The 23,158-nt window shown below is 36.6% G+C and overlaps 1 protein-coding gene across 5 annotated transcripts in view; it reads right to left on the bottom strand.

Annotated features, from left to right (window-relative positions):
• Nucleotides 1-3,679: 3,679 nt before the first annotated feature.
• The window catches only part of LOC150089881 (uncharacterized), a 100,707-nt gene continuing 81,228 nt past the window's right edge, over nucleotides 3,680-23,158 (bottom strand). For 4 of the 5 annotated variants that reach the window (XM_090389684.1, XM_090389685.1, XM_090389688.1 and 1 more), the window contains 2 exons: nucleotides 7,713-7,898; nucleotides 3,680-5,526 (listed from right to left, as the gene is read on the bottom strand). In XM_090389684.1, the coding sequence (XP_090245810.1) occupies nucleotides 5,407-5,526; nucleotides 7,713-7,898 (306 nt within the window). In that variant the 3' untranslated portion in view covers nucleotides 3,680-5,406. The remainder of the gene's footprint in view (nucleotides 5,527-7,712; nucleotides 7,899-23,158) is intronic. The other variant, XM_090389686.1, reaches the window with a different exon arrangement.

The raw sequence follows: 23,158 nt of genomic DNA, 5'->3' as shown, positions 1-23,158 counted from the left end.
ATCTTTATCATCATCGTCATTATCCTGTATGATATGGACTAGCAGATTTATCGAAAGGAGATTCATTTATTGTATTTATTAGAAAGATATCTGTTTCCCATATAAGTTTAAAAAAAGTGCATGATATTTCCTTCCAGCAATTTCATCTTAAGATGAAACTGGCGAATGAAACTATAATCAGATCTACTTGTTTCATATTTCTCTCTCTCTCTCTCTCTCTCTTTCACGAGAGAGTGATGGATGGACCGTTGGACGTAGCTACACGACACGCCAATATTGTAATGAGGCGTTGGAAAACGATCAATCGTTTCTGTCACCTTACTCATCCCAAATCAATCTGTTTCTCCCCCTTTTTTTTATAATGAGTTCTGCAGCTTGTCTCAAAGCGAGGCGGAGAAGGAACATAACGGAAAGCCTGCACGCGCGCCTTCTTTACACTCACACACACATAGGCACCTGATTGATCACTTTATAATCCATGTTTTGAATGTGTTACTGGAAAATTTTTATGCAAAATCTAAATTTGATGGAGAATGAAACAGATTGCGATATAAAAGTTTACACATTAATGGGCTTTCCAGAATTCTTATCTTCTTGGAAAAGGTCACAAAAACTTCCTACGAGTCTGCATGACGTCGTAAGTAGCTTATCTTATCAAAGACTCTCTTGTTCCGTGAAAAGGTAACCTTGGATGAATCCCAACCGAGAGTCACAGACAAGGAGGTTCGCTCGTGTGTCGATCTCAAGTTAACTTGGAAGCAGTGGGAAAGCTAGCAGGTGTCAGGTGGTGTACAAGAAGGTAGTCTCGAGACTGTGTTGTGCATCATCACAAAATAGGGCCAACAAAAATGCCTCTCAAGCAGTATAATAACACACCGGTTAGTGTAGATTATTCTCAAATCACAAATCTATGGTAAATAAACCTCGATGAAATATATATTGCATATTCCAGATGATGAAGCAGGATTTAGGGAAAATTATATTCATCAATGATCGTTGGAGGGGAATACTCCTTTTGGGTATCCATCATAATGATATTGGTGAAATGATAACAGACACTGTTGGAGAAATTAATGTGCTTTATTTCTAGATTACAACGTATGAGATTGAATACAGAGATGGTGAGAAGTGGGATGGGGTAAGAAACTTGAGATTTTAACTACAAATAACTTACAATGTCATACCATTGTGACATGAATGGGACAACAAATGGAATTAAGGGAGTGGGGATGAGGGGGAGTGACAATGGTTTGTTTGTTTTTTTTTTTTCTCATTTAGACCTTTTTTTTTGTAATGGACACATAGCACCTAACAAAGATGGTGCAGAGATCCAAGTTATTCCACACGGAAGGATACTACATCGGTTTTTATACACACAACGTCCACATCCGATGGAAGAATTTTGCCACTCATAATGAGATACAAGTGAACAGGTATGTGTGACCACAGTGAACATTCAAAGGAAGACGGTACTTGTTGTGCAGTGGAACATCGCATTTTGTGACCACATGAATGAAAAAAACGTGCTATTAAAATACCACTGTGTGTGTGTCACAGCGCATAAACCTAAAGTACAGTTCCTTTATAATTTACACACATTGTAACAAAATAGTCCTTTGATACTCTATCTGAAATATATGACTCTTATAATAAAAAATACTGCCACACTTGTTCTAACAAAATAACTCTATAGTTTTGCAAGTAAGGCTTCAAAATAATTCTAGTAAATAAATGTGTCGAGATTATACATACAGATGGGTTAACCGTACTTTTAAAAGGGAGTTTTCTTTAAGGATTACTGAGGATGCAAAAATTATAGGCGATGCCAAACAACCATAGTAATTCCAAAATATATTAAAGTTAATCCCATAGAAACGAACCGAGAAAAAAATTAAAATATCCCTTCAACCCTTGCATTTGTTTTCACTAGTGATGAATGCTTGTTAAATATCTATTTAGTGTGCATAGACATATTTACTATTCAACTGGAACAAACTCATTTTGAGATCGTACTGTTCTTGACCAATTTATGAATGAATATTACCTGTTCATTAACTCTCTATTGATCTGTCTGAAAATTTGCATTTTGTACGATATTGTCAAGCAATGTGCGATTGAAACTAATTGCAGAAAGTATATTCTTGTGATTAAACAATATTATGCTAATAAAACATATTTCGAATTCAAATAAGCTTGTCCAGAATGGTTAGAGGGTTTTTATTTTTAAATATAAGTTTAGATAATGAAATTGTTATAGGAATTTGAAGACGATTTTGTAAAACTTGTATTTTATTGTTTTTAAATGTAATAAATAAAATATATCCAGAATTTTTTGAATTTAAAGAGCGAGATGTAATTTTTATTAAGGTCGTTGGACCTAAAGGACTTTGATGTACGTTGATTTTTCTACAAATTATAATTATTAATATGGATTATTTACTGTGGAATTTAAAGAAAAGGTTTGAGATCGTATCATGAATTTTGTTGAATTTTTAGCGCAGATAGAAGACTGATAAAGGTTGAAATAAGTTAGCTGATCAGTGCCAAGAGAAGCTATTGCGAATATATATTTGATAAATGGGATTAGAAATGAAAGAAAAATTAACAGCTTTAAAATATGTGATGTGTGCTATGAGAAGGGAATATTTTCTGTTGTTTTCATCCTGTTTATTTATTTATTTTTTTGTTATTTTTTCATTTTTATAATTATAAACCAATTATCTTTCTCTCTTTCTCAGTTTGAACGTGAGCAGAGATGTCGTTTCTTATTTATATTAAATATAAATATTTTTTTATATTAAATATAAAATTTATATTTATATTTAAGAGAAATTCGATATGGCGAATCCTTTAACAAATTAATTAAAAATACTACCGATAATAAATCGTGGATTATAAATTATTATTATTACGGTCTAAAATTATTTTTAAAATGCAGCTTTATAAGGCAACTCTCTTTCAGAGGGTAACTGCATGTTATTAGAAGTTGAGTTAGGGCAGTTTCTCACTCTAAATGGAACCAACTGAGGTTTGCACGCGTATGCTGGATTTAAATTTTAAAAACTAATCAAAAATCAGCAGGAGAAATACCATAAATTACGGGAAAATGCTACAGCTCTTTAAGAAAAGAAAATCAGGAATGGGAACTCTCTTGAGAGAGAGAGAGAATGTTAACAGTGTGCCATAGAGTTGAACGTACAACCTTCAGATATGTGAAGAAATATTTCGGTGCGAAGTTGAAGGCTTGACATTTTCCGTGTGGTCCATCAAACAGTACTCTACCTTCACCTGCATGTAGACTATACATATTTGCATGTGTGTATATATACATGTACGATACATTATACGGAGTCTATCACTAACTCGCTCGATATCAAGCAAAGTTCGTTTTTGATCTGTAAATCTCTCGAATAGATAGAGAACTACATTTTTCTATTGAAAATCCTAAGCATATATAAGAGAATAATGGTAATACACCCATAATAGTTAGATTAAAATATCTAGGATTTTTAAAATGTGACAAAAATACTTCACTACGTACATTTTGCTAAGAATGAAAATGTTAACACTTGAATAGTTGGAATAAAAATAAAATCAAGGCTCCGGGGACGAGGAAACTTTTATTATTTTAGAGTAGGGAGGCAATCGTTAAAGGAGTGCTGCGTGTTTTTTTTTGGGGGGGGCGGGGGGAGAAGAGGGGATTAATAAGGACAAGCACTCCATTAACAGAATGCGAACCTGAAGACCATTGATATTAGTATACGCGCTCTAACTACTCTAGCGCCATCCCCCTAAAAGAAGAACTTAAAAAAGGGGTAAAAACACTATATTTGTTTAAATTACTTTCTAGAGTTATCTATCAATCATTATTTCTGTTTTTAAGTTGTATATGCCTTGGAGAATTAATAATTTTAAATATTTTAATAGCCCGAATAAATTAAATTAAATTAAATTCTTAAAACTTAAAAGTATTTAATTTTGTTTATAAGCGTGGTTGTTTTCCCCCCTATTTTTCGCACCCTCTTATTTTTATTTTTTGTAAATCGGCAATACCAAATGAAACACGAAGCAGGGAAGTACAGTTTCCAGTGACAAAGAACAGCGAAATTGGTTTTACACGAGACATATACAACTTAGCAATAGAATCAATGAAGATCCAGGAAATCTTTCAAAACAGCTTTACGACTACAAGATGTACACGTAGTAATTGATGATTCGAACTTCAACATGGAGAAAGTTCTGTTAATCTCGTGAACGATAGTTTAAAAGCAACGAATCCGAAAATACTGAAACTACTATGCATGAGCATGTATCTGCTTATTGCGTCACTTAAGGAAGAGATATCGCATATTAAGAAATTATAGCTATGACGAAAAATTGATATTTTTTTCACAAAAATATATTTATACTTTTAAATATATTTATAGGATTTTCATTTCTATACTAGAACAAATAATGCGACAAATATCTTATATACATTGTCATCATGTCATAGACTGTACTGGATTGTGTCCATCCACATTAAGAACAGACATTATACACTATATAATAGATCTCTATCATGTTCTCTAAGGACTTGGAAAAGGCAAATTCAAAAAGTAGATACATAACTAACACCCTCTGTTACACAGCTAGAAGATAAAGCATTTTTTTGTTGTTGTATTACTCCAGTTTACACATAATATCAATGACAATCGTTAAATCTGTTTTCAGGTGGCATACACATACAGAGAAAATCCTTTAGAAACACTCAGTTAGTGTTCTGGTGGTGCCAAATCGAAGTGCGTTGTGCAAACATACGTTAAAACATTATAACTGCAACCATAGTATACCTGGGCGATGTTCGTTCGTCATTAAGTAGCTTAAACGTGATTTATCCACAAATTATTTTCTTAATCTTCATCACAGAATGCTTTAAATGATACAAAAGGAAAAAGGATCGGAGTAATGTCACACGTACAACGTATAATAAATTCTACTAACAGAAAGATATATAATAATCTGTACAAAATAAATATTAAGCCTAAAAAACTTATAATTTGTATTCTACAGCTTTAGCAAAATAAGCAAGGCCAGAGATGTCTACATCTATATTAAAATATTTTTTTTTCTTTCTCCCTCTATACATATTTGCCTCTGCAATAATATCTCTATCCAACGTACGCGTATAACTTTGATGTCAGCTTCGCAACACAGATCAGATCGAGTTTTCCCTACAAGAAGAAGACTAAAGATGCGGCTGAGTGCACTTTTTTTTTTCTCAGAAGGTAGCTAACAATGGCGCTAACTGGGAGCAAAAACCTGTGCGCAATTAACAGACCCATTCTTTCCTGAAAGTATACTGTCTCAGACGTCGGCCGATAGTTGACAATAGTAAATTTATGACTTTCTGACTACACCACTCCATCATCCTTGACCTAACTCGATGCTGAGGTCCGATGTATCCACCGCTTTATCTTCTTGTTCGGACTGTATGTGATTCCCTTGACATTCAGTTGGTTCCAGGGACTGGCTAGACATCTCCTCCTGAAATTCAAATTAAACGAATTTAAACTGACGTTTATAAAAGTTAAAATAAAATCTGACATAAGTAATGACATTGTTCCTCTAACATCCAGTACATAGAATTTATTTTCGCGTTTTCTATCGAGAGAAAAAGAAGGAATAGAAAATTAAAGAGCGTTGTGTGGCTTTAGATCATCATATCAAAGTACTTAAATTTAGATTTAAAAAAAAGTACTCGTTGTCGAAGAAGTTGGGATAATTACTGTTGTTCAAGTGGCACTCACGAGGCAGATGAAGGTAATTAAGAATTGTACCACACAAGGAGCTCCTTGAGATTCCCAGTAACCATAAGTATCCTTATAGGTGGAATGAAGCTTTAACGAATATCTTGTCTTCTAAAATGTTTAATTACAATAAATTGTTAATTATAGTGGTTTAGTATCTCTGATTTCGAGAGATAACTTGAAGTATTGCGAAACGTATCCAGTATGGATCACGCACTCTTGACCTTTCCGGAGCTACTAACGTGTAATATATAGCCATTTAACTGACCCCCTAATTGGTAATCCCTCATCCCATAAACACCCCATCCTCTTTCCAATTTATTATTAACTCGTTCTCTTCAACTATCAATTTTCTTTTTCCCAAACAAAAATATAATTGTTAGCTATGTGCGCAAATAATTGGTTGTTGAATGATATTTCATAAAATATAATATTTTATAAATATAAAAATATTTTATTTATATTACAAATGTAAAACTTACGAACAAGTTAGTACAAAAACATCATTTTAGTTCTCAGTAAATCACAGAAGTAGGTGATATGGCATTGTTTTTTTTTTTTTGTTATATCTCATATTGGAATGCCTTCGCAACGAGTTGCCCTGATATTGAACTCCCTCGAATAAGAAACGCTTTACCAGTGGAGAAGACTAATATTACTTATTCTCGGCGGATACTACCACCCAGACAGCACCGTTTCGAAGTATGTTGGCTTCTCATCTGTGGGTGACAACCCAGTTATGAAGTATAACCACAATATGGGCACGTGCGATAGTAAATTATTGCATAGTTATACTCATATGACGCCATTTCACCTACTTCGGTGATTACTAAGAACTAAAATCATGTTTTACATTAACTCGTTGTGCAGAAAATTTCCCAGTAGTCTGAATCTTTCAGCCTTAAATATAAAACAACAATAGAACAATATTAACCGTTGAATCATATTTTATTAAATATAACGTTAATAAACTGCTTTGTTTATTAAAAACGACGTTAAAATTTAATGACGTCACTTCCGGTATCCCTACAAACATTGTTTTTAATTATATTAACGCAATTTGCTTTACCTCGTCCTTTTATGTAGTAAAGGACTCGCTCTCACTGAAATGTGTGGCAGTTCGGAATTTAAAAGGACCCGCGACATCTTTCAGATATAGGTGGAAAGCATTAACAGCAATGTCATGTTTTTTTTTAAATTCATGTGTGCTTTGCTGTATTCCAATGCACTCGTGTCATTTTGCATCCATTATTCTGATATCTGAAATGACGTTACAGAGCTTTTAGCATCGCTTTTCTTAAAAGCAACACCGATTCGAAGAAACTCAGATCATTTTCGATTACTTTTGTTATCAGGAGCCCACTGTAGAATTTTTGACACGTAATTCTGAATCATCCTGTATAGAACAGAGAGGCTATTATTTATATCGTATACTAAAAAAGCAAAATGTAATTTTTACGACATTAAATTTATAAATACGTATTTCTTTAGACTGTAAGAAAATTGACATTTTTATCTATCGAGCTCTCATAATTTTCCTAAATAGTTTGGGCACTTTACACTCGGACCGCGATCCTCTGTAACAGAAGATTGTACCAGAGGAAGAGGAGGAAACACTTGAGCGAAGAACCCACTCCCTTAGTGGGTGAACGGAAGGACAGAGAGCAAAGAAAAAAAGCCAGCACAAACAACTGTGATAAAGTATTGACTTTGGTGGCAGGAAGTCTTTTCTTCCATCCCGTTGAAATCGTCTGTTCGGAGTTCCTGTCATCCGCACGCGCTTCTTTCTTACAGGACCTTTAATTACAAAGAGTGTGTAGCTGAGTCATCGTCAGCAACACACTCGTTCGCGTCAAGCACCACTCTGAAGTGTTCGACACTCCGTCACAGTAGAAGGAGAAAACGAATCGATCGACCACCTACCTCTTCCACCGCTCCGTTGTTGACGTCCAAGACATCCCAATCTACCGCCCCACTCTGGCAGTCGGAGCAACAACTACTGTCCTCTTTACCGACGTCATTAGGGTGTTCCTGGGCCAAGGAAGACGACGGGGTCAGGTCACCACACTGAGAATTCTGCAGGGAATTATCCTGTTCCAGACTTTCGGGCTAAACAGAGAAAAGCAGCTATTAAACAACGGGACCAAAACAACACTTGCCATGCTCACGCATACATGCACACAGACACACCTCCATCTTGTTCCTTTCCTCTTTACAAACTACTTCTCACTGGGACACTATTTGCGCTATTTAAATCATGTTTAGCCATTGTGAGTCACATTTACATTCGCCTGGATGTGGAGGCAGAATTGGGACATTACAGGAAAGCGGAAATTGCGAGAAGTGATTAAATGGAGTTATTTATTGTACAACCGTGTAATGTGTAAGTAACAATGAATAAATACGGTTGTAAACTTATTTATCAATTAATTGCATTTCCTAAAATCAGATTGCAATATCTTAGTAATGTGTTAGTATTAATATCGGTAATAAAAGCTATTGAGAGCATTTTTCTGTCACCTGTAATTCTATTTTCCTCTTCAATTTCGTATTTCTAGGGCGCTCAACTTTCTGCAAACAAATGACAGCGCTTTATCGCAATCAAAATCGAGAGTTTTGATCGATAATGCCAAATGATGAAAAGCAAGATGGCCGCCACCGGAATTCGCTGTAGAAAATTGAATTCGATGAGACTCACAACAATGATAGAAATCTCTACAAGCCAAAGAAATGTTAGAAAGGAATTCCATTCCATTCCACCAAGTTGTTTTTCTTACTGAAATCGAAGATATATAAAGAGAGAGGAAATAGGAGACTTAAGTGAACAGCGTAAATTTCAGGAAACCAAACCATAAATACGGGATTTCGCTTCTTATATAACTTCTTCCGGTTTAACGAAAATTCCTTATTAAAAATAACTTATAGGTGAAAATGATTAATAATCACATTAAAGCGAATGCTCTAACAGACTAACGATAATCTAATTATAAAATATTTCGTACATTTCGAATTAAAAGTCATATCCAAGTTTAGAAATGTTTTGTAAAAATACATCTGTTCGCAATTTGTTCTTGTTGCAGTTTTTCAATGGATTTTATGCTGTTAGTATTATAAGCATTTTTATTCTTTTCTCTCACTTTACCTTTTATTTAACAGCAACCCAAAACTTAATTAATTACTACGTTGTTATTAAAATTTTGAAAAATACCAAGCAGATATCCAAGGAGCGCCAGAACACAAGTTTGGAATCTTTGCTTAGCTTTGTATATAATACCGTTAATTCCAATTTCTTACTGAATCAGACTCAGACGCCTTTTCATGTACGTATACTAAGTTCCAGACAAAGACATTCTTAATTATCCATTTCAAAGCAAATTATATAAAGCTGAGTGATCTCGTGGGTTCATATTTCTCACAGGATTACAAAAGTCTAAAATCTGCAGTAACTAAATAGATTTATAAGACTGATTGATTCATATCATCTGTTCCTAGATCACATTGAGTGACAAACGCAGGATTCGTGTTGCTATGCTTGGAGAAATTTTGCCTCAATTATATATATAAAAAATTTAGGCGAAAAGGAGAGAGATGTAGTCGGTATTTGTGGAGAGAAAGCCGCGGAGCTCTTCAGGGTGTTTTGGGGCAGCATGGGAGATTAAAAGTTGCGCATTGTCCCGGAATTTACAGAAAATGTGGTGAAGAAGGATCGCTATGACGATAGTCCAATGCTCTTAGAATAAGAACCAAATATTCTCGTTTTCTGTAAGAATTAAAAAAATTTGTTGGAGAAGTTCCTTCGACACCACTTGAAGAAACTTAAGCTATCTGAATGGGTAGGTAACCATATGAGTTTAAAGATATCAAAATAAAATTTTACTGGACAAGTTCATCTATCGTTCTTTATCCCACTGGGGAATATATTAAAGTGGAATAACAAACGCCACTGTAAGACTAATTCATGGTAAGATGCTACTCTTCAGAGACCTCCGAAGGAAGCCCGGGTTAATGTGAAGTAGTAAATTGAACCAGACGCTACAAGAGTGAGAGATAAAGGTAAATCGTGAGGAACGGAGAAAAAGGAAACTTGATAGATTCAGAAAAGAGGTAATCTTGGATAAAATCTAGGGTTCAATTGGAAAAATCAACACTAACAAACAGAATAGAACGGATCCATCAACAACGACTACAAGTAAAAAGAGAAAATTCAGAAAAAAGAAAACATTCATTGCCCTACTGTTACTATTATTTGGAAAAAAAAAAAAAAAAAGGTTTTTTTTTTTTTTTTTTATGAAAACCCCAAACAAGAGAGGTATTGGAACCTAAAGTACTTAGTACCGTGCATGGGTTGGAGGTTAAGAAGACGAAAGAAGACATTTGTTGACATTGGATTGGAACTTCTGTAGACTGTAATTTTCAGGAAATACGTATGAAGGAAGGTTGTTCCAGAAAACGGCAGTTGAATGAATAAACGAGGAAGATGAAAAGTTGGTTCTGTGAGTTTGAAGTTGGACAGTAAATCGATGTTGGCTGGTGGCGGCACGTGTTCGGACTGTTTTGAAAGAGAGAGCGGGAATTATAGAAGCCAATTCAGAAGAACAGTGCCCAGGGAAGTATCTGTAGAAGAGGCATGCAGCAGAAACAGTGCGTCTATGAGAAAGCGAGTGGAGAGACTCTGTTAGAGATGAATCATTAATTAACCTAACTGCCCTCTTCTGAATGGAATCAAGAAGCCTGAGAGAGGTTTTGGGGACACCACCCCAGATGTGGGAACAATATTCCATGCCAGGGCGGATTTGCGATTTATACAGAATGAACAGCTGTTTGGAAGAAAAGTAACGCCGAGAGCGAAAGAGAAAACCAAGTTTTTTAGATGCAGAGTAAGCAATATTTGTAATGTGCTTGTGCCAAGAGAGATTAGAAGTCAGGGTAATCCTCAAAAGAGATATATCATTTTGCCTAGAAATCGGAGTGTCACCAAAGATAAGCATAGGAGCAGAAGAATTCTTTTTGCGAGATATAAGACAAGACTGAGTTTAGAAGGGTTGACATCAACTAAGTTGTCTTTGCCCCACTGGAGAATTACCTGAAGATCGGCATTTAAGGAATTGGTAGCAGATTTTCGAGAAGTTGAAGCTGATTGAGCAGGGCGAGTTTTCTCAAATCGGAAAGTGGAATGCAATGTGCTATCATCAGGAAAACTATGGATAGGATTTCCGGTCAATGGAAGAAGGTCATTAATACACAAGAGGAAAAGAGTGGGGGAAAGAACTGAACCTTGGGGGACAACATCATTAGTGAAGAAGACAGAGAGCCATCTACCATCACCCCAGTGAGAGGTCAGAGAGAAAACTGGATAACCAATTACTAAACAGAGTTGGCAAACCATAAGATGGAAGCTTGTTTAGAAGACCTTTATGCCAAACACGATCGAAAGCCTTTGAGGTGTTAAGAGCAACTGTTTGCATTTCACCAACTTTTACATTGAATTTTTCCATAAATGGGTAACACCAGTGGAAGGTTTCTAGATTGTTTAAGAGTTGGCGGTTAATTGATTTCTTCATTACTTTACAAATAGTAGAAATAATGGCAATGAGACGATAATTGGATGGAAAGGATTTGTCACCCTTTTTAGGGACTGGTTGGATATGAGCAATTTTTCAAGCAGAAGGAAAAATACCTTTGGAATAAGAAAGTGAAAAAAGCAGCAAAGAGCAGGAGTAAGTTCAGGAGCGCAGGTTTTGAGAACAAGTGAAGAAATACCATCAGGACCTGGAGCTTTCTTAGCATTAAGATTCATCAAAATCCTTCTGACATTCTTTTGACGGAAGACCACAGGAGGCATTGAATGGAGCATGCTGGGAATGGTGGGAGGTGTTTTACCAAGATCATTAATACATGAGTCGGAAGAAAAATGGGATACTAGTAGGTCAGCTTTAACCGTGGCTGAAGTGAAAATAGAACCATCTGCTTTTGATAGAGGTGGGAGCAGAGATGAGCAATAGCTTTGGCAAGAGACCAGAATGCTCGGCTAACATTAGGGCAAGAAGCAAGTTTTCTACTCTTAGCCTGTTTAAAATCTAGTTTGGACTGATTAATAACTGCTTTACAATTGTTGCGAGCTTTGGTGTAGGCAGAAAATGAAACTAAAGAATTGGAAATAAGTCACTTACGATATGCAACGTTCTTCTCTTGGACAGCCTTAGCACATTTATTGGAAAACCAAGGTTTAGATAAAGGACGAGATTTTAAGGTGGAGTGTGGAATAAAGGATTCCATTCCTACAAGAATAATTTCACTGATACGATCTGAGCAAACGTTGACATCAGAAGTTTTGAAACAATAATCTGACCAAGGAAAAGAAGAATAGAAATCTCGCATGTCATCCCATTTTGCATTCTTGTAATGCCAAACAACACGAGGTTGGGAATATCCATGAGATAAAGGCTCCATTGGAGAAGAGACTAAAGTTGTGATCTGAGGTGCCTAAAGGACCACTCACTTCGACCGTGTACTTAGAAGGGTTGTTTGTGAGAAAAAGATCAAGCGCCTTTTCTGTATGGTTAGGATTGTCCGGTATTTTAGTAGGTAAATGAACAATCTGTGCAAGATCATTAGTAATTGCAAAAGCCTCAGCATCTCGACCAGCTGTTTCTGTGTGACTAGGAAACGGATGGCAGCTGGAGTTGTGAACATTAAAATCACCAAGGAAAATTACCTCATTGTTAGGAAATTTGGACTGGAGAAAATCAAGTTGCAGTGAGAGGAAGTCAAAGAGTTCCAAATGATTAGTGGAGTTGGGAGAACGGTAGAGACAACAGATGAATTTGATATAATGATGTCTTATGTGAAAGTCAATTTTGGTTAATGTAATACTGTCCGTTTTGTAAGAACATAACAAAATTTGGAAATGGCGCTATGTGTGATTACCCATGGATTAATTTTAAAATAAACCCCTCTTTCACCTCTTGGACAATGCAAAGTTAGTTAATTAAGTGCTTTTGACCTGATTCCTAAACTTGAATTAAGTTTAGGAATCAGGTCAAAAGAATATATACACGAACAGGAGGTCCATGACTGAGTTCTTGATTTATAAATTAAAAAACAAAAAGATTATTTATTTTCTGTTGTGTATATTATTGTTGGATATTAAATATCAATTTTGTTTACTTAGACAAGTGTAACAAAGGTTTATTATAAATGGTCTTCTTTCTGTATACGTATTCACTGAAACTCTCCTGAAACTGAAATGTTCTGAAAAGAATTTTTGCAGTCTGATTAGTAGAAATGTGACAGAGATAGCATATTACGTTCAAGGTTCAGCTTTTTATATGGAGGCTGATTATGGCCTGAAACGGAAGACTTCCTTGTCGTAAGGATTAAATTAAAATAATAACTTATTTATACGACGATGATAGAAGTAAACAAATTTGGTTTTTCGATAAAATAAACTTTCATTTCTGTATAAATATTAAAAGTGGTATTTTAAATCCTTAATACGTTATCAGCACATTCTCAGCAACTTTAAAAGATCACCCCCCTAGATACAATAATAGTTGATTGAATAATTAAATAGCTGTAAGTATGAATTTATTATAAACGCAATTTTAAATATGCACAATGGATGGATCATTAATTTTTCAATGCTGTGAGGAATAGATTAGTAGGATAGAATGTGTTGAATGCTCATATAATTCTAATTTCGTAACTATTCACATTTTGGTATGGTCCTAAAGAATTTATTTTATAAGATTCGCACTGATTTGATCAGAAACATAGTTCTTGTTTTTTTAGAGTTAAAAATGGAAAATAACCAATCTATTATTGACATAAATTCCGTTTAAGTACAATTCAATGTCAACATTCTTTTGACAGGGTTCCTAATGATGACAACAATAATGGAATCTCTGGCGTGTCATTGTTTACGATATCTATCACAAATAACTGTGTCTTAGGCTAGTTTTTCTTCTCAGAGAATACAGGAAGAAGTAAATTCATGTTCAGGAAATTGAATTCTCTCTAACTCAGTAATAAGCAGAAAACTCTCCAAGAAAAAGTGCTGTTAGGGTGCTAATTGCTAAAAAATTTTCTAATATCACTTAAAATCTACTTGAATTCACTGTCCGTCTGGCTTCAGTCCAAATTGACATGAGCACAGATTACTTTCCACTGGAATACTGTCGATCTGTCCAAAATCGGTATCAGTGGATCGTTGCTATAGTAACTTGGTAATGACGTTTATTTTCATAATAAATGAACTAGCATGACTTTTATCAAATGTGAAATAACACTGGGAACACCACTATCGTTCTGTAATCAGCTTGCTCATTTGTGAACTAACAAACCTCGCCTTTGACTGTAGCGGTCTAGATTGGTATTGGATCTGCAATCCATTGGAGTAGTCAGAAATATGTTAACAACCAAATCTACCCTTCCCCTCGTGAAACCTTGTAATTCAGCTTTCTGGGATTCTTTTTTATTGAATACTACACACGCCATCTAGGAATGATAAAGTAGAGTCAATATCTGTTTTGCAAATAGCGTCTATCGCCTTTGGCGATTCGGATTGGTCGATCTAAGAATCAAATCATCTCCTGATTTGCTAGTCCAGCAGCTGAGACTTTAAATATATTTCCGCATGCAACGAACACAATTTTAATATGTTAGCATTAAATAATAGAAATCTCTCTCTCTCTCTCTTTCTCACTCTCTCTCTCTCTGAGGAAGAGATAATTAAATTTCCAACAGAAAGATAAAAATCCATACTCTCCGACCAGATAAAAATGGTCGTCCCTGTTTTTGTTCTTTCGGTGACGAGCAGAATAGAAAACCTAGGTGTATATACAGTCGGGGATATCTTAGGCTGCACCTTTCTTCAGATGATTAATGACAGAGACTATAATGAGGCCAGGGAACAGAAAAGGAACAAAAATACTTCTGTGTGTGCGCGTTGTGTGTGTGTATGTGTGTGTGGTTGGTGAAGCAGTGGCCAGGAACAGACTCCTTGTTTGATGAGCTTTTAGCAGCAGCACCTACGAACGAAGGTGGGAAGGTTTTTTTAACCTTCCTGTATAATGAAGCCTACGTAATTTCTCATTAAATAGCCAAGTTTTTTTTTCCATTGGTTTTAGCAGAATGAAGTGTGTTTTTATTTAGAATTTTTTAAAAAAAATTACTCAGTTGTTTCTATAGAAACTTTTCCGTCAACTTTTCTTTGTCAAATTTAAGCCATTGATCATCCAAAGTTTTCATTTTGGTGATGTTATTGGACAGAGGATTAAAATTAACTGTGGGACTACCGCAGTGGAGCTTAAAGTGATTATTATAAATCCGTGTTAAAAGTAGATAATTGTGTATTGTATGTACCTACATTCAACGTGAAATACACGTTTTAAATAATATCCTGTTGATGGGCTTAAAAATGTCATTAATTAGGAGAATAATGGTTACAAAATAATTTTAATAATCTAATAAAAAGTAAAAATTAAATAAAAAATAATCTTCAAACTGTTAGATGATGAGAAAATGCTCAAATAATAAATAATCAAGTTTTAATCAGTAAACGAGCTTGCTATAAGATTTGGTTTAAAGACAATAGTCTATGAAAAAAAATCTAGATTTTTTTTTCTGTAATCAATAGGTTAAAACATAGGTTAAAATCAATAGGTTAAAACATATAAATTCTCTATAATAAACCGGATATAAGATCTTATATTGCAAGGACTAAAGTCCAATTATCTGCGGTGGCTGCTAACCTACTTTATTTCAAGTCTTTCTTTTCTGAGAATTCTAATTTCATTATTGACAAGCTGCTCAACGTTTAGAAGAGTCTTGAAGAGTCTTGGGAGCCTCGAAAGAGGACGTTTCCAATCGATTCATCCAGTACACCGACTTAAAAGACCAATCAGTGATGAAATGTACAACCTGAATCACCTATCCTCATCGAGTACTCAGACTTGAAATACCACTGAGTGAAGCACCTGTCCTCGAATACTTCGCCGTGAAAGAGCGCTGAATGATGAAATGTGGACTAACCAGGGATGTTTGTATGGCCTATTTGTACTAGTCCTCTTGAATCATTAGCGATTATCTAGCAGCTGCCAAAGCTCGTGCCTGCAGTTTCAGGAACCACATCACACAGCTGTCGTCAGCGGCACAAGGAACCACCTTTCTGCAATCTAATGAGCGACAAATGAAACAGCTCACCTTAGGACATCTTGTTGAAGGAACTGGCGACACCTTGGAATTACAATTTCAGTATGATTTAGCCGGAGGATTAACTCATGCAGCAAGGATCATTCAAGAAAATTTTATAGCTGTCACGGTATGGTTGAAATTGTCTTCAATATGATGTTGCATGGTTCACGTTTCGGAAGAAATAGTCACCTACTACTGAAGAGGATGTTGGTTTTCACCTCCATAAAGGATACAATAGAAGATGTGAGTTTTACACGAGTGTCACCCGCGGTTAAATCACCTCTTCCGGTTTGATTGCCGCAGCTGACAGAAACATTCTACAGGTATCAGTTTGAGTCACGAAAATATAATTCTCATTTGTTCTTACAGCGAGTTAGTTCTTGGCGGATGTCCCAGAAGGCAGCGTACATTTTCTCTCTAATGTGCATGAAGTGATCCTAGAAAATAAGGATTTCATCCCAGATAACACCCAAGTCAAAGTGGGATGAGACCCTTTGTATCCGTTTCCCATTCAGGATTACTTGAATATCATTCTTCGTTGGCCGCTTTGTGATTGACATGTGGGCGGATTTGGAATGATTAAGTTCTAATCGTATCATCTCTAGGTAGCCAGCTAGATGCTTGATTTGTGCTGCCACTTGGTAGTTTATTTCCGTTGTGTCGAGGGTCCCCTCAAAGTCACAAAGAACTTCAAATGATCAGCATATGAGCAAAAGGTAGAATATAAAAAAATAAAATAAATTTTCTATTTATACACTTGGACGACCACATGGCCAGAGGAGTTCACAAGATAGAGAAAACACAATAAACACACCGTATTTAGCATTCACGGCTTGAACCCTGATCACTCAAGGCACGTGACCGGGCCAAGTATATCAATTACTGCTCGCGCTCGAGCAGTAATTGATATATTGTCAATGGCTGATTTGATATCAAACGTTATTTTTTGTTTAGTACTTGTTGTATTAAGTATCAAGAAGATTTTCGTGGATCACTGCTGTAGATGACGATCACTGCTGTAGATCACTGCTGTAGATCACCGCTGTAGATGACAACTGCATGGAGATGACGAAGGAGGTGGGCAGCAAAACAGTGCTTGACTATTGTTGGGTGTATCAGTTTTTCATTAATGAAGATGGGACGAAAATCCTTGGGTAATTTGGGTGTCTAATTTTAGGTATGGGTTTCACACAGTAGGTTCTCCACAGAGATGGAATGATACCAGTTTTTAAGGATGCGTTGCCATATTTGTAATAGGAGGTCTACTATATACATATGGGACAAATTTTCACTGCGAATAGAGGGAAGCCATCAGCTCCTACTTTAGCTTTGTTAGGAAGGCTATCAATTACTTTTATCAAATTCTCCTTTATGATGTAAATATCGCCCATCCTTGACATGTTTCCTAAGGTCCTATTAGGGAGAAGTGGTGTTATATTAGGACTGTCCTGTTGGTTAAAAGTCATATCGGCTCACTGCTTGAATAATTTTCCGTCCATGTCAAAATGGTGGTTCCCGTGGTTGAGAATTCTCCGATGCCTTTTCATTGGCGAGATTGTGTACTCACGTTGTGCTCTTCTTTTAAGTCTGAGAAAAATGGCTCTCTTTCTCTTGTATGTTCCGTGGTCAGTAGTAGCTCCAGATCTCGTCCACTTCCTATATTACTTTATTTCTGCTTGAAGGCATCTTTGATATATGGGTTGAACCAACGCTGGGATCTGCTGGTAATCCTAATTTCTTTGGATGCCCCAACTATGGCAATGTGCTCTTCGTCCTCGATCGTCCTTAAGGAAAGAAGTTTCCAGTTATAACTAGAGAGGTGATGGATCGCAATTCCAAACTTGGGGAATTTAACCGAGAACAACAGATGAGAAGACGAGGGAACTTCCTGAATCTAAATTTGCGTAGTATCCTTGGGAGGAACAAATAATAAACAGGTGATTAGCAAGTGGTCAAAGGAGAAAGTAAATGAGTTTGGTACAGCTGATACATTAGTAGTCGCAAATGATGCAAGAAAGCAAGCGTATATCAAAGAAATAAAAACCACTTCTCATTTCGCCTATCCATTTCCTCCAATAGTTGGTCTAGTAGTTCTTTGAATTTATTTAAGCTATCAATTTCCGCAACAAGAGATAGACGTTTCTTCCAACAATCAGCCACCTGCTGGCTAAAGGCAAACTTCTACAAGTCTATTCTGCAACCATCCTTCCTAAATTCGAATTTATGCCCCTTCATGTTTGTAGTCTGAGCAAGAGGAATAATTCCATTTTCTGTTATCCAGGTACAAAACCTTACAGTTGGTAGCGTGAAACCTAAGCTACCATCTCAGATCATATGTGAATATAAGCACAATCTTTAGAGTCGAGGGCTCGATTTTCAGTGGGAAGTAAACCAAACAGATTTATTTGATCAAGGGTTAACTGCTGGCTGAAAGGAAACTGGTACTTTTTATACATCAAATGAGTCACTGAGGCCCACGAGAGGTCGATCCCCGGGCTATTAGCAGCAGATGATTGCAAACAGAGAACAGCGGTTGTTGAATGATAAGGAAAATAACTTCATATAGCTTTAACTAAGGAAAAATATTCTTGACATTTTTATGATAAATTGTGCCGATAATTACCGAATTCCACGAACATAACTGCCATCCTGCGTTTTCTATCACGTGATAGAAAACGCAGGATGGTCTGCTCGTTGGTTTATTCACTTTCGTTTGAATTTCAACACATATCTGAACAACTTTACCAAGCATCCGTTCCACATTCTCATACGAGACTTTGAGGGCACGGACTCCAAAGGCAGGAGACGCTTAATTTTGAGTTTAATAGGTAAATCCACCATTATGTTTTTTTCTAGCTACTTCCCTACTGCCTACCACTGCGAGTTACGTCGGACAAGTCTTTTTATAGCGAGTAATTTTTGCTGAATTCATTAACAGTAAGGCAGAAAAACGAGTTAAGGACATTTTTATGAGTATGCAATGTTCCATTTTTATGGCGACTCTCCGCATTTTTAAAGCATTAAACAAGAAATTGTAAATGGGATGAATTATTTTAGTGGCATCCTTGCCCGATTTATACCAAACAAAATACGCAGTTAGTTAAGGTACAGTTTTACATTGCTAGTAAAATGCTATTTACTTTCTATCCAGTAATGACCGTATTCGGTTGGTTTGCTTTTATGAAGAATAAATTGATACAGTGGTTCTGGTACCACAAAGAAAAGTGTTACGTACAGCATATCGATTGACTGAAGATAAGATTGTGTGCCAAAATCCGGATAAAGTGTTTAATTGGACACTTTATTTGGACATATACGCTAGAAACGTTTAAAAACACAGACTTTTAATGTAATCTTTAATCTAACAAGTGAAGACTGAGATAACAAACTTATAAGGAAATTTAGGATACACAAGAACCACTTATTTCCTTGTACAAGGTAATTAATTTTGGAATAGACTGCTCAACGCTGTTTTCAATTAACTAACTTCCATGTCCGGTCTCTCATCCGAGGAATCAGCCTTACAGCCGGAAAAATCAATTGCAGAAAAGTTGCCTTCGTGTCTCGAGCGATTTCGGAAGCCAACCGTATGGACGCCGACTTCTTTACGGATGAGATTTTCCCTTTTAAGAGGAAGCACCATACGTTATGACCCTTATGGTAACTGCGCTTTGCCCTGTTTGCTTTTTATCATTAGTCTGCTTTTCGTAACTTGTGTCATAACAGATGAGGCAATTTCCTGTCGAACTGGCAGCTCCCGTTGTAAATTCAGCAGATAGAAGGGGGAGGAATTCATTCTTCCTCGTAAAACCGACACACAATACTGAAGAAAACATTCCCATTTGCAACTACCTACCATTTATCGCTGAAGATGAGAAATAACAGAAATCACGTATATCTCATCAGAAATACTGGTCTTGGAATCCGCAAAAAAATGCCCGAAGGCAACTTAAACTATCCCAACGATTAGCTGCTAGGGATCGCACCGAACGCCTTGTGCGTACTCTCAATGCCAAAGAGTACTAGCCCAACTAAAGAATGCCCAATTCGCTATAACTAGATTCTCTAATATTTTGATACATCAGTGCTATAATTCTCGAAGAATATCATCGACGTTGGGGACAGAAGGCTCTCTTTTACTGGCGTAAGTGATGCCTCGGTAAATGTTTCACAAACTTTCTACGAGAGGGCGCAAGCCACTAATATGAGGCCAGTTACTAACAACAAAAATTTGAACGCAGAGGGTCATGAGGAGCCAGCCTTTCTCCGAGACTCTTCAACACATACATCAACGACATAAACACTCTCCCCATAAACGGCTCTTCGTTCCAGTATGCTGACGACACCGCACTAGTTTTAATCCATACAGACTTCGCAACTCTCACAGAAAGCCAGCAACGTGACCTTAACCTTAATAGCAAAGCGGCTACAAAACAAGTCGATCTTCCCGGATATGTTTGCGCAACTACCCATGAAGTAAAACATCATTATATTGCCAGATTAGGACTATGTCCAACAGCAAAATCAGCAGCAGAGCTCCGTTGAAAAAAAGTGATTCAATAAGATATCTCATATTGAATTAGATAAAGTTTCATCTGATTGTTAAACCAGAAATTTCAATACCAGCGTGTACTGGAGGTTTTCTGGAGCTTACATGAAACTCTATGATACTTTTTTGAGTTTTCGATTGTATTATAATAAAACTAAAATAAGATCAAATCTGTTTCCCTTTTTTGTAACTTGGAATTATGTGAGCGTGCTTAAAAGCAGAAAGATAAGGACACGATGAAGATACAAAATAAATTAGTAGAGAATCTACAGAAACTGGAGACGACAAGCCACTATCCCTGGTCTCCCCACGAGATACGAAACCACTTGTGCATTGCAACAAATAACATGGGGATCACTAATAGTAAAGATAATTCATTTTATATTTCTTCAAAAAGGGGGATTTGTACCAGAAGCAGTAGAATCTTGTAGCGACGTATGAGTAAAATTCCTCTGATATGATTTTTCTGCAGAAATTAATTGCATAATCCTTTGAAGAATACAATTCTCCCAGAGAAATATTTATCGTATATTTATTTATTTTTCCTTTATATTGTATCTGTTACAGTCAATCCCTGTCGATGTTACAATTGATCCACACGTGGGGACAATGCCTTTTTGTGAAGTTGTTCACAACATACACCTGTTAGATAAAAACGTTAAGAGTTGTTTTAAAGCGCTCTCATGATTTAAATTACAAAAGCTCTTCGTTATAGAATAAAATGCAAAAAAAAAGAGTTATAGTTCACTCCATTCTGCGCTATCCACACTCCGAATAAGCTATAGAACGAAAGAGGAAATTTTAATTCGTTGATAAACTCCAGACTAAGGAAATTCATTGCTGATGAAAATTAATCAATGGATGAATTCCAATGGTTTAACAATTCAACCTGAATATTAACCATGCTGCCTAAGTAAGCCATCGCAGATTAATTCAAGGTGAGTACCGCTTTTTAAGCTTTCGCTATCCTTCACTAGTCTATTAACACGGTACTTGAAGATCTCTAAAAATTTCGTATTGTCAATGGATTAATCCATTGATGAAAATTTAAATAAAATTATCTTATCGCGTTTCATGATGTTGCTGTTTGTTTTTGGACCAAACTAGGATCAGTACACTGTATCTGTAAATGATGTGCATTCTGTGGCCAGTTTACCTAAAATCGAGTATCTGGAAGGGATGGGGACATGTAAGAGTCGCCCGAGATCGACTAACTCGATAACCTACTTGATTTAACAGATACTACAAAGGTGGGGCGAGAAGGCCATATAAAAATGCTTTCTTATCACAAAGCACTTTGGATTAATTCATTCGCATGAATTCCCTGTCTTCTTACTACTGCTGTAAGACTGAAGGAAATAATTCTAGGACATGTTGTTGTTGTTGTTGTTATTGGGGTTTAGGACCATGTATGCTATCTGTAAATTGTGGGTGTTCTGTGGTCGATTTTCTGTTTGCTGGCCGAAAAACTCGAGTTTCCAGGAGAAAAAACTATGCTACTCTCGTCTGAGACCAACTAACTCAGCCACGTAGTTAAAAAAAAAACCAATAAAAATTCCTCTCGTCATCAACGGGACTCGAACCGAGGTCTTTTTCATCCGGTGTGGGGAGGATGGTGATTCTACCAATTATGCTATCCACGAGGGCTCTAGGACAGGAATGGGCAACCCATGATATTCGCGTCAAAGGCGAATAACATACGAGACCATTTTGTTGAATCATTCCACAAAAAGGTAGCAAGAAAGACAGACGTGTGTAGTAAGGTTCATTTTTTAATTTCAAAGAGAAGTGTCTTAAAATCCTCACCGACCTACACTGTGCTGCCACTTTATTAGGTACACCTACTTAGTAGCGTGTTCAGTCTCCTTTAGCCTTGAAAACAGCCTGAATTGGTCTAGGCATAGATTGAACAAGATGCTAAAAACGTTGTGCAAGAATAGAGTACCGTGCAGTCATCAGTATGTCACTCAGTTCCTTGAGATTCGACGGAGGTGTAGGCCTTGCAGAGAACAGCCCTTTCTCATTCCAAAGATGTTCAACAGAATTGAGATCCGCGGGCTGAGCGGGCCACTGTAGCAAAGAAAAGTCATTGTCATGTTCCTGGAACCATTCCATAGTGATTAGAGCTTTGTGCACTGGCGCATTATCCTGCTGGAAGTAACCATCTGATGAGGATAAACTGTCAACATGAACGGATGCACTTGGTCAGCAACGATGTTTAGGTACGATGTGGCATTCAAACGTGAATCTATGGGTATCAATGGACTCAACGTGTGCCAACAAAACATTCCCCACACCATAACACTGCCCCCACCACCTTGTACAGTAGTCGTCAGACATGACGGGTCCATCGATTCATGTTGCTTTCGCCAAATTGTCAGCTTTTCCATCAACATGATGCACCAGGAACTTCGACTCATCAGACCAAGCAAATGTTTTCCAATCCTCAATAGTCAAGTGCTGGTGTTGCTGTGCCCACAGGAGGCGTTCTCTCTTGTTCTCCATTGATAACAAAGGTGCGTGATGTGGCCGTCGGCTGTTATAGCCCATTCGCGACAAAGTGCGACTAGTGGTCCGTTGCGATATTTTGTTCTGCGCACCAAGGTTGTATTGTGACGTGATGTGC

The sequence above is a fragment of the Mastigoproctus giganteus genome, chromosome 2, assembly GCF_048544385.1.
Source record: "Mastigoproctus giganteus isolate SK-2022 chromosome 2, ASM4854438v1, whole genome shotgun sequence".
NCBI lineage: Eukaryota > Metazoa > Arthropoda > Arachnida > Uropygi > Thelyphonidae > Mastigoproctus > Mastigoproctus giganteus.
This window is presented reverse-complemented; position numbering and strand designations above follow the sequence as displayed.